Raw genomic sequence first — 12812 nt, 5'->3', positions numbered from 1 at the left:
TGATGTTATGATGAACAATATGCCTTTCTCCAGTGACGTTCTGAGACGTTCTGATGATTGTTAGAAGGCAGCTGACTCTGAGATGGCCAACGGGAACATGGTTAGTGTGACATTAGCAACACATTATTAGCTGTTTGATAAAGCTATTTCATATCATATCAGGATCTTATCAATTACTGTTATGTGTCTGATGTTGAAGAGAGCGCATCACCATTCTGACACATGCACTTGTAGACGAGCTTCAGGTGTAACTGACTCTCTTCTTCTGAATCAGTTTCTGGATCAAACATATATGGCTGAATTAAACCAGTATTGTAGCGTTTACTACAGTTGAGCGAGTGGATCAGGTAATCCCAGTGAGTGGAGGCGGGGCTCATTTGCATATTCATAGAACAGCGTAATAAATGGGTGTCGAGTTACATTCAAGATATTTAAGTCATGAAGACTTTTTTTTTTCAAGGAAAAAACTTTTAAATATGTAATTTTGTCGATCAAAGATGAGTTTTAAGGGATACAATTATTGACTACAGGGGGACTTTAAAATACTAAGTGTATTCCATGACAAAGATTGTATTAGTCACTGAGTATGTGTTTTGAACAATGTTAAAATGGTTGAATTTTTATTCACTTGATTATGTACTGGATTTACTGTTGCTTTTAGCGGTCTAACCACACACTCGATGAACTGGCTGTAGTGTTTCTTCACTTATTCACTGAACCACAAGTCATTACATCAGTCATCGTGCCCAACTCGTTCCTGTCAGGAATAATTAAAGACTTGAGCCACATACTGAACGGGGACAAATCAATGTGCTTGTGCCTTTTTAATAACCTTTAGTTTATGTCAATCGTGAACCATGATTTGCAACTTTCTATTGCTAGTCATATTATTGACAAGACAACCATAAATATTTCAGTGTAATTTTAAATATGTTTACCACTTTTAGGAGTACACTAGCATATCATTTGCCTCACAGATATTGACTAAAAGCCTCAAAACCAAACTTTCCTTTCAAGAAATGAACCAGAATCATAGTGGAATCTGCATATGGATATGTGCTATAAAGATATGCTATGAAATATAACAGTAACTACACTATTAAAGTGTTTTTTAACAGTAACTACAATATTAAAGTGTTTTCTTACACTGATCTGTAGGTTTTCAAACTCTGACAGACAGGAAAACACACGGAAATCAGTAGAACAGTCAGTCAGACGACCGCAGGTTTTCATCATTTCCTGATAAGGGTGTAACCCTACATTTTTATGTAAACTAAAAAGCTGAAGGCTGCTGAAACGAGTCACTGACGCCTTGGCTGCACATACATTTAATGTACTGTCACTATATGGCAGTAACACCATCTGTCACAGCGGGTAATGACTACCTCCAGCTATTCCTCCACTTCTCTAAAATAACAAATATCACGTAGTCACTGCTTATTAAGTATATGATGTGTAGTGGATAAAGTATAGTGCCGAGGTACAACAGACACAACTTACCTGGATTCAGATGATGAAACATTTTTCGCCACATAGTGTATTGAAGAGGAGCGATGCGTTTGCTTCTGAACGTGTTCAGGTTGACGTGCAGCTCTTGCAGAGGAGATCTGGAGTCATCAGGGGTTTCAGAATAAACACAAGAGCAGTTAACATCTTAAAAACACACAGAAGGTCATCTTACTCATCGGTTGTGGTTCTGTAATAAGATACAGGGGTTCTGGTTGGATGTTTCTGTAGAACTGAATATAATACTGGGTGTTTCTCTGGTTCCAGATCCAGTGTTTGCCTACTGGGAATGTCTTCCCCTATAGGCCTTGATAAGTACAACATAAGACTTAATCTTATTTTCTGTGCCAGAATATACACTTCTACAATGGATCTGGGATAGAGCCCCCTCTATTAAGATGTGGCGTCAGACTATTCTTGAGTATGTGTCACTGGACTACCTGACTTGTATATTACATGATAAGAGCGTAGTATTTCATAAAATTTGGAAACCTTTTCTGGTATAAGTTGATGGTGACATTGCCTCCATCTTGACGGGAGGATTAATGTAGGATTGGCTTGTGTGTGTCCTGGTTGATTTTGTCAGTTGCACCTACAGTATTATTTAATGTCTGTACGTTATCGCTAGCCCTTTTATCCTGATAGATATATATATACTTACACATTGAAATCTAATATGCACATTTTCTTCCCCTTTATGTGACCTGAAATGTACTTCTTTTGTTTTAATTGTTGTTATATTATCATATTGTCATGCTTTTTGTGTTTGTATAAAAGAAAAAGTGAAAATCAATAAAACATATTTATAAAAAATTAAATAAAAATAAATAAGCCACATGTTCTCAAGTCAGCTCAGTGCCCTATCTACAGTTTTGTGAAGCGTTGAGCATTGTAGCCAATCACAGACGTGTGTGTTGTGAGTGTGAACGCGCTGACCAATCAGAGGTGTTTGAGTTAGACAGAATCCTCTCAGTAGAGAGCAACAGTCCGGTTCCAGAAGTAAAATCTCCATTCATTTTCTCCATAGGGAAACTGATTTTTAACGATAACTTGCGCACCCTTAATCTCAGCCCTACTGGGTTGTTAATCGATGGTTTTTGCTTTTGTTGAAGCCATCAACTTGCATTATTTCAAATTATTTAATAAGAAAATAGTGTTTAACAGCAGAATTTGTGGTGGAAAAACTAAATTTCCCATGATGCTGTACAGAAGCTCCGCCCACTCCCATGATGCATTGCGAATTACATAATTGAGTGGATCTCTATGCTCTCAAAAAACCTTTTCAACAAACCTAAAATATATTGTTTATATATATATATATATATATTTGTAAATGACTAGTTTTATATTTCATTTTTAATTCGATTATTCTGTTCGCAATGCATCATGGGCCTGCAGTAGTGCGAACTTTCCAAGCGGGAAGGAAGTCGACCGGAAGTTGAAGCCGCTAACCTGCTGTTAGCATTCCATTGACTCCCATTCATTTTGGCGTCACTTTGACAGCGAATAACTTTACATCTGAGGCGTTTAAAGGCTCCATTTGTCCATTATTTATTTCTAAAAAAACACGACAATGTATAAAATGCTCCATTACCTTGTAGCTTATGTTATGGCCCCGTAGATGCAGATTTTGTAAAAATAGGCTAACGATTGCGTCATAACCACGCGACTCTCTGTCGCACAGTAGAGAGATTACCGTATGGACAGGAGAAGAAGCTCGCGGGCAATCGGGGAGACGTGGAGGCAAAATGACAAAATAATTAATCAGAATACTTAGCAAAAGTTTCTCCTGCTCCTAGCTCATGGACAGCTCCTACTCACACTCTCCGTCTCTGCAAGTTTCGGAAGGGAATGGTTCAGATTTCTCTCGGCACAGCCACTAGAAGACAGACGGGCTGCTCACGTCACATCTACGTCGTCAAGCTCAGTTTGAGTCGGTTTGAGTCTGCGCGTCAGGAACGGAAGTCCTAAAAAAAATCGCTAAAAATGGGCTTCACTTGTCTCAATTGAGTTCCAATGAGATGGCTCTGTCCATTTCTTATACTGTCTATGGAACTTTCCAGTGCGAACTTTTCAGTATGTTCATGTTTTTTTTTTAAATCCCTATGGAAGAAATGAATGGAAAAAATACTTCCGGAACCAGCGCCGGAACTAATGCACTATATACCATTCAAAACACCAGAGAGTTTAATTAAAATTATTATTATGATTATTTATAATTAACTCCCTAAATGTAATATTTTTTGTTTTAAATAGTTTCAATAGGTTTTCCTATAAAATTGGTACAGAGAACAGTGACATTTTACTAGTATTGGCAGCGACTAGAATTGCTTGGATCAAATTGAATTAGAGATTATATAAGAAACATGATTATGTTTATAAACAGTGGTAAAAGCTAAGGCTGGGACGACACACCCATCTCCCGACTCCATACTATCACGATACTCGGGTGCCGATACCATATAAATTGCGATTCGATTTTTTTTAACACTAGACCACGGGGAAGAGTTGAATCATACACTTATACAAACTGTACATGATGTATAAGATGAGGCATATTTACAAAAACAATTCATCTCTTCATTCATATCTGAGTTTTATTTCAGAAGTATCATACAGTTAGTACTACATTCTCTTTAATAAATGATTCAATAACAAATACATTTTTAACAGTCACTTGTCGTCACCAAATTTCTATCGTAGACATCAGTGTGTGTATTTGAACTTTAAACTTTTATCCCAGTACTTTATGATAATTTGAACTATTGCATCACAGAAATAATGATACTATGAGGTTGAAAAGACTGTTTGTGAAGCGCCAACACAGATCTGAATGTTGCGATATGATTTTATCAAAGGTTTAATAGACAGACGAATCTGAAGAAGATCGCGCGTGTGTTTGAATGGAGATCACAGTGTTTTAAAGATGAATGGTGCAGCTCTACGGTCTTATCTCTCTCTCAGCATATGAGCAGCGCGAGGGCTTTCAGTGCGTTCAGTCTCACGCATTACACCACTAAACACTCATAGATAACGACACATCCTCTGTGGGAACGAAACTGGCTAACTTCTGTCAACCTCATCCACAAGCAAGGACAAAAATAAAGCTATTTCATATGAATTAATATCGATTCTGAAAGAAAAAGATCTCTCCCAGATCCCAGAAGAACATTTTATACAATACAAAGCCGTTTTTAATTTCTACTCACCCAGAATTCAGTTCTGGAAGCTGTGGAGGAGGGGAAACAGAACACAACAGGTTATTAGCTGAATCAACTACAGAAGTCAGCAAGCAAAAGCACACCATCTGTCTGATCATTATTTTTCTACAGTTCTGCTGTTGTGTGAAATATACATGAGACTCGGGCTGTAGCTACACTTCACTAATAACTCATTCTGACACCAGCACTCTGGTTCCTGGTGTAAATATGGCATTAATCTTCCCAATATTAGCTCTGTGACAGATGGATCTGCTGGAAAGCATCAGTGTGATCACCTCTACGAGCACAGACTGGTCTGCGCAGCTGGCGGTGTGTCGGAGCGCGTGGATGTTCTGCTCCGCGTCTCGGATGGCCTCCTGTAGGGCCTCCAGGTGTTGCTCCAGGCCCGTCAGCATCTGCTCCATCTCCTGCTTCAGCTCCTCCATCATGGCCTCCTCCTCCACCCGCAGGAAGTGATGTAGGGCCTGGAAGTCACTCTGCACTCGGCCCTGCAGCTCGGCTCCCGCTTTCTGAACGCAAGAAAAGGAGAGCTGTGTGATTCCCAGTTCGCAGGAAGTGTCACGTTGTGATCTTTCTCTTCTTAAAGGAAGACCCACTCTTAAGTTCTCCATCTGGTCTCTGTCTGCACGGATCATGGAGACGTAGGCCTCTTTCAGGGAGCACTGCGATTCTAGACGCTCCTTTAATTGCTTCTACAAGAGACACAGACACAGTATTAGAAGCACTTACACAGAGCATTCACTGAAAAATGGGAAGAAAACGGCATTATCTGATCTAACTGGGAGTCAGTATCAACAGTCAACAATAGAGAGCAACAATCGGGTTCCCGAAGTAAAATCTCCTTTCATTTCATCCATAAGGAAACTGATCTTTGACGATAAGTTACACAGCTTTAAGTTACACGAGGTTGTTATTCAATGGTATTTGCTGCGGTTGAAGCCGTCAGCCTGCATTATTTCAGCTTAGATTCCTGGTGAAAAACTACATTTCCCATGATGCTGTACAGAACATTCCACCAATCAGAGAGTTGAAAAGAACTCTTTAGCTCCGCCCACTCCCACAAAGCACTGCGAATAACTTAATCCAGTGGGTCTCCCGCTCTCAAAATACTTAAAAATGTAAGCATATTTTGCAATAAACTCAACATGTATATATTTTTTTATAAATATAATTAACAAGAACTGTACTTTTCATAAAGAATGTTTCCGAAAATCATGCTTAGCTTTTACTATTTTATATTACAGTAGTTCATCCATGTGTACTAGGATGAACAAGAGTGATTTCTGAAGGATCATGTGACACTGAAAACTGGAGTAATGATGATGAAAATTACAATTTATCAATATTACTATTTTTTTTTTTTTTTTTTATGAAATAAATGCAGCCTTGGTGAGCATAATGACTTAAAAACATTAAAAATATTACCGATCCCAAACTTTTGAACAGCAGTGTATATCTATTCACACTATTCCCACTGATATGAATGGATTGGATTCTCTCTCTCTCTCACACACACACACACACACACACACACACACACACACACACACAAAGAGAAAGCGATAGCACAATGGTAATCTTTCTTTTTTTTCCTATTAAAATGACAGAGCTCCCTTGGAATAATTATCATCTATATTTCAGGCTTTTCGCAGGCGCTCACTCATATCACTATATCCATGTTTTATATCCAGCAAATCAGTCTGAGCGAACACAGACATGGTGCTCAATATTCATCAGCCCAACAGCATGTCGCTCTATAATGTTATTAGCAGGATTAGTATTAGTATTATTTTATTAGTATTATTGTTAAGTCTTTTTTTTATAAAAACAAAGAATGACCAATAATGTCTCGAGCATCACTATTATAGTAAGTTCTCTTTAGTATGACAAATATACATTTACACATTTTCATTCATACATGATAATTAAAAAAGTTCTGTCATAAAAAATGCTTGATTGACTGATGTTTCTTAAAAGTTCTTACAAATGCAATCACACATGACTATCTCATAAAAATCTGTGAAAATCTTGTCAGATTAGAAATATTTGTTTATCTCTATGCAGCAAAAGTCTGGAGATTTAACTCAAATCTGTTTTGGTCAATTATTTTGCAAATGTGAGCTAACAGGGTTGCGCTTTATTATGAAATGGTATATTATAATTCAACACAATGGTAACACTTCACAATAAGGTTCATTAGTTAACATTAGTTAATGTATTAACTAACATGAACTAACAATGAGCAATACATTTGTTACTGTATTTATTAATCTTTGTTAGTGTTAGTTAATAAAAATACAGCTGTATTTTTCATTGTTTGTTCATGTTAGTTCACAGTGCATTAACTAATGTTAACAAACACAACCTTTGATTTAATAATGTATTAGTGAATGTTGAAATGAGTATGAACTAAGATTAATAAATGCTGAAGAAGTATTGTTCATTCTTAGCTCATGTTAACTGAGGTAATTAACTAATGTTAACTAATGAACCTTACTGTAAAGTGTGACCAATTGTAAATCTTTGCCAGTTGAACAAAGCAGTGTCAGATGATGCACAGTCCACTTATGGTCTGTTGGAAATTCACTAGTCACGTGACATGACTACTTTAAGTCTTGTGGTTTATGAAACAATAAAGCAATCATGAGCTTTATATCTCAAAAATAAGGAAGAATATTTTAAAGAAATGTTTCTGGAAATACAGAACTTGTCATTAATGCTGACATGATGTAGGACCAAGTGAAAGACGGTCACGAGTCTGGCCTTATCCTGACTAGCCCTGGGCAAAAAAATAGAAAAATAGATTTATTTAAAATTAAATCGAAAGATTGAATAATAATCGATTCGTGGCCAAATCGATTTTATTTCCATATTTATTAATCTATCACCCAGAAGCCAGTGTTAGTTTTCCTCCTCTGTTCAGGCTTGCAGTCTCCATGTTACACTAATGCTGGGAGATTATATGTGTGTTTAATCTTAAACATAAATTAACCGGATCGTGTTTGATCGAGGCGTTCTGTTCTCACTCGTCCAGTTTCCAGCATCAATTTTTGCATTAAAATCCAGTCTAATCATCGTATGCATCTAAAATATAGAGTTGGGTTCTGTGTTAATGTACCTAAAATAAAAAGAGTTTAATATACAGGTTTGTGGCTCTTCATTTCTTTATATTAATCAACCACTTGTAAACTTATGTTCACTGTTCTTTTTTATAAATACGTGACCCTGGATCACGTCACCGGTCACGAGTCGCACGGGTATATCTGTGGCAATAGCCAACAATACAGTGTATGGGTCAAAATTATCCATTTTTCTTTTATGCCAAAAATCATCAGGATATTAAGTAAAGATCATGTTCCATGAAGTAGTCCAGGCGTTTTAAAGGGTTAGTTCACCCAAAAATGAAAATTCTGTCAGTAATTACTCACCCTCATGTTGTTCCAACCGCGTAAGACCTTCGTTCATCTTCGGAACACAAATTAAGATATTTTTGATGAAATCAGAGCTATGTCTCACTCCTCCATAGGCTGCTATGTGACCGAAACTTGCTGGCCCAGAAAAGTTATTAAAGAGATCGTTAATATAGTCCAAGTGACTCCAGTGGCTCAATCTTAAGTTTATCAAGCGACGAGAATACTTTTTGTGCGCAAAAACAAACAAAAATAACGACTTTATTCCACTTTTCATTTCCTTCTCTCTGGGCCTCGTAGTGTTTTTGCGCTGCGCGTCTGTGTTGCACGTCATCACGCATCACACACATGACCGGCGTCGGCCAATAGTGAGCCTACGTGGTGACGTAAACACAGACGCGCTGCGCAAAAACACTACGCGAACCAACTAGAGGCCCAGAGAGAAGGAAATGAATAGTGGAATAAAGTCGTTATTTTTGTTTGTTTTTGCGCACAAAAAGTATTCTCGTCGCTTGATATACTTAAGATTGAGCCACTGGAGTCACTTGGACTATATTAACGATCTCTTTGATGACTTTTCTGGGCCAGCAAGTTTCGGTCACATAGCAGCCTATGGAGGAGTGAGACATAGCTCTGATTTCATCAAAAATATCTTAATTTGTGTTCCGAAGATCAACGAAGGTCTGACGCGGTTGGAACAACATGAGGGTGAGTAATTACTGACAGAATTTTCATTTTTGGGTGAACTAACCCTTTAAGCCAAAATGGGGGTCAACCGTGAACAAATTGCAACAGAAGCAAACTCAACTGATTTTGTATCCTCAATATGTCCTGAGTAAGGAAAAAAAAAAAGCCCCGAAGAATCCCATTAGGGGAAAGTTTTCTAAAGTACTTCTTCCTGCCTCTGTGTATTAATGCTCATGGGTAGCCTAAATGGGTTCCATTCAGACCTTAACATTAAGTGTTTTACTGTTATGTGTCAACAAGATTCAACAAGACATTTTCTCCTGGCTATACCCAATGTTTAGATCTGTTGTGGTATTTATGCAAATTAGCACATCTGTAATTAGATTATGCACCGTTTGTCCATGTTAACAAACAATTAAAAAAAACTTGTAATACATTTTTTGTTTGTCTTGATATAAGTAATCAACTCAGTCATTTTCATGGTGATATCTAAAGGTTACATGTATTACCCTATTCATGTGAGAAAAAGAATGAATAGGCGTATGAATAGGCTATATTTGGGTCTTTTTCTAATCTTTCCCCTAATGGGATTCTTCGGGGCTTTTTTTTCTTACTCAGAACATATTGAGGATACAAAATCAGTTGAGTTTGATTCTGTTGCAATTTGTTCATCCTTTTTTCCTAAAACGCCTGGACTAAAGGTATTCTGTACATTTCCTACCGTAAATACATAAAACATGTATTTTTGTGAGTGAATGCAGCACAATCGTGAACATTAAAGACTATTTTCTCAATGTTTTGATTTTTTTGCACCCTCAGATTCCAGATTTTCAATAGTTGTATCTCAGCCAAATATTGTCCTATCCTAACAAACCATACATTAATGGAAAGATTATTTATTCAGCTTTCAGATGATGTATAAATCTCAATTTGACCCATGTGACTGGTTTTGTGGTCCAGGGTCACATATAGGATATGTATTAAATCTATATTCGAATTGGGAATCAAAATCGAATCGAAGTGAGAGCTTGCGAAATGAAATCGAATCAAATTGGACCATCCGAACCGATAGCCAGCCCTAGTCCTGACAGTGAGAGGAAACTCACCTCCAGATGCTTGATAGATGCAGGCGTGGAGCCGGCCCTGACCTTCTCCACCACCCCGGCCACTAAGTAGTTGGTCTGAAAGCTCCTGTCGGGGAACTCCTGCCTGCACTGAGGGCAGGACGCCGGACCCCTGACGCTCTTCCAGTACGACACGATGCATCTCCGGCAGAAGTGGTGCATGCAGCCCAGCATCACGGGCTCCCTGAAGAGCTCGAAGCAGATGGCGCACGTCAGGTCCTCTCGCAGACTCGTCCTGCTCCTGTTGGACGCCATGAGCACGCAGATCTCCGGTCCGTTTCACTTTCACTTCTGGAGCACTTCATGTAAGAACGAACATGAACAATAATCACATGGGCCCAGTTGCACAAACACAGCCACAGCGAGACCGTTTGCTAAAGCTGCATGACATAGTAAAACCATTTCAAAATCATGGTAACACTTTACAATAAGGTTTATTAGTTAACTACATCAGCAGATGAAGATATACAGATATACAGATATACAGCATTTATTAATCTTTGTTAATGTTGATTTCAACATTTACTAATACTTTATTCAAATCTTGTTAACATTAGTTAATGCACTGAGAACTAACATGAACAAACAAAGAACAGCTGGATTTTTATTAACTAACATTAACAACGATTAACAAATACAGTAACAAATGTAAGTTCATGCTGGATAATGAATTAACTAATGTTAACTAATGAACCTTATTGTAAAGTGTTACCAAAATCATAATATAGGATAGTGCTATTGTGAAATCTCAAATACTGCGATTCAATTAATTCAATACATGCGCTGCGGGTTTTCAGAGTGAAGCGCGGCGCTTCAATATCAATATGCTTCTAAATCATGTTCTAAATATGCGAACTGTTGTTAATCATGATTTCAAAATTAAAGTTTAGACCCTCGCTGTAGCATTTCTATCATAAAGAAGTGGCTAAATATTTAAGAATAAGTGGACATTTGAAATAAATGTTGTTTGACCAATATTAAACAATGATTTGATCTGCTGTAAAGTGTAACAACAATCGCCAGGCTGTTGGCGCCCTCTGAGTCTGCAGGCATTTGTTATAATACATTATGTCCATAAGTTAATAATATTTATATTTTGTATTTTAACAGTGTTGTTCAATAAAACCATATGAATACTTGCTCTTGAACCAATTATTGCCTCATTGTTATTATATATGTATTTTAAGTCATTATAAAGGCTATTGTTCACTTAGATTAATACAAAAATTACCAAAATAATCGTTAGTGACAGCCCTAGATTAGCCTAGTTAAAACCTTTCAAAATGCATCTGTATTTTTTTGCATTTTGTGACTTTCAGTTGAATAAAAGGCTATTTTTCCACTCATGTATTTCGTCACTAAATAGGCTATTTCTTAAAACTAGTGTTCAAATATTGTGTCGTCTCGTTCTCGTGAACCCAATATCTTGTATCGTCTGGTCTCTTGAAGAAAGCATGTCATCACACCCCTAGTAATCAGTTTTCGGGTTCATAGGCCAGTCTACGCTTCAATGATTATAAAAAGGCATGACCAGCTTTAAAGAAAATCAGATGACTTGAAAGACTAGTCTAAGCAGTTTATCAACCGGTCACTGTTTTCATTTTTACTACTCAGTATATGATATTAAATTATGATGGTGTCTCTTACAGAATTATACAATTGTCAACAAACCATAGTTCATTTCTTATTACTACAGTAAAAACATTATATATGATTATGGGATCTGCCTCATATACAGTGAAATGGCTCGGATTCTAAACAGCATGTGAGTACTGATAGGCCTATGTAAAATAACATGATGATTTATGATTAAAAATCACATTCATAGTACTACCAAGCATGCATTACAATGTCCTGCAACCCATGGTTAATGATTGACGACAGTCGCAGCAAATACTTAATGTCACCACGTGTAAGTTATACTGTAGTAACCTTATAAGGTATTTAGGCAGAAATAAGGTTGTGATTTTTTGTATGCTGTAACAGTTCAGTGCTTCCGAAACTAATGCATTTATCGACGAACTGCATATTAGTAGCCTTTTACAACAGCTATAAACTCTAAATGTAAACTTTTTAACTACACAATATGGTAGTATATTTCATTAAAGCAAATGCACAAATATACCGCACGTATCCTGTTAAAGCCGCTGTTACGCGCTCTCGGTGTGGATGTAAACAAAACATTAGCCTGCTGTGAGTTAGCTAACTGTTACACGGCTAAACACAACTAAAGTTACACGAAAATAAAGATGCAGATGAAAAATATGTGCTGTTATTAAATAAATAAACAGTATAACTTACCCTCTGTGCTTTGGTTTGGTTGTGTGTGAAGCCGTAGAGAGACTGCGAAATCAGTTCAAGAAGTCAGACTCTTCAGCTGTGTGGAGGAGTGCTTTCGGTTCACTTTCATTATGATTCAGACAGCCGCACAATGGGTTAAACACATGATGGAAACGAAATCAAAACTTTGAAGAGTACAGGCCTACCACATCTTGGGAAAAACAGTTTTTTTGTATTCATAGCCCTGCTGGGCGGAAAAAACAGCTAAAACCAGCCTAAGCTGGATGGCTGGTTTTAGCTGGTTTCCCAGGCTGGTTTTAGAGAGGTTTTGGGCACTTTTTTTTTTTTAGCTGACCAGATTGGTCTTAGATGGGAGACCAACTATAAAATCAGCTAAAACCAGATGCACACCAGCTTGGCCAGGCTGGAAGACCAGCTAGACCAGCCAAACAGCCTAGGGTGGTTTTAGCGTTTTTTTCTTCTTCTTTTTTCTTTCTTTCAGCAGGGTAGTTCATGGGAAGAGTGGGGTAAGATGAGACATTTTTACTTATGTGGTCCTCAAGATAAGAGAAAAATAGGCAGAA

General features: G+C 37.4%; 1 protein-coding gene across 1 annotated transcript in view; it reads right to left on the bottom strand.

The window, feature by feature from the left end:
* The window catches only part of trim105 (tripartite motif containing 105), a 16837-nt gene extending 4307 nt beyond the window's left edge, over positions 1 to 12530 (bottom strand). The window contains exons 1-6 of the mRNA XM_079892684.1: positions 12250 to 12530; positions 9931 to 10247; positions 5324 to 5419; positions 5003 to 5236; positions 4716 to 4735; positions 1501 to 1607 (exon numbers count right to left, since the gene is read on the bottom strand). Of these exons, the coding sequence (XP_079748810.1) occupies positions 1501 to 1607; positions 4716 to 4735; positions 5003 to 5236; positions 5324 to 5419; positions 9931 to 10203 (730 nt within the window). The 5' untranslated portion in view covers positions 10204 to 10247; positions 12250 to 12530. The remainder of the gene's footprint in view (positions 1 to 1500; positions 1608 to 4715; positions 4736 to 5002; positions 5237 to 5323; positions 5420 to 9930; positions 10248 to 12249) is intronic.
* Positions 12531 to 12812: the final 282 nt, after the last annotated feature.

This window comes from Squalius cephalus (genome assembly GCF_949319135.1).
Source record: "Squalius cephalus genome assembly, chromosome: 14".
Lineage (NCBI taxonomy): Eukaryota > Metazoa > Chordata > Actinopteri > Cypriniformes > Leuciscidae > Squalius > Squalius cephalus.
The sequence above is the reverse complement of the archived record's forward strand: the minus strand, read 5'-3'. Positions and strand labels throughout refer to the sequence as shown.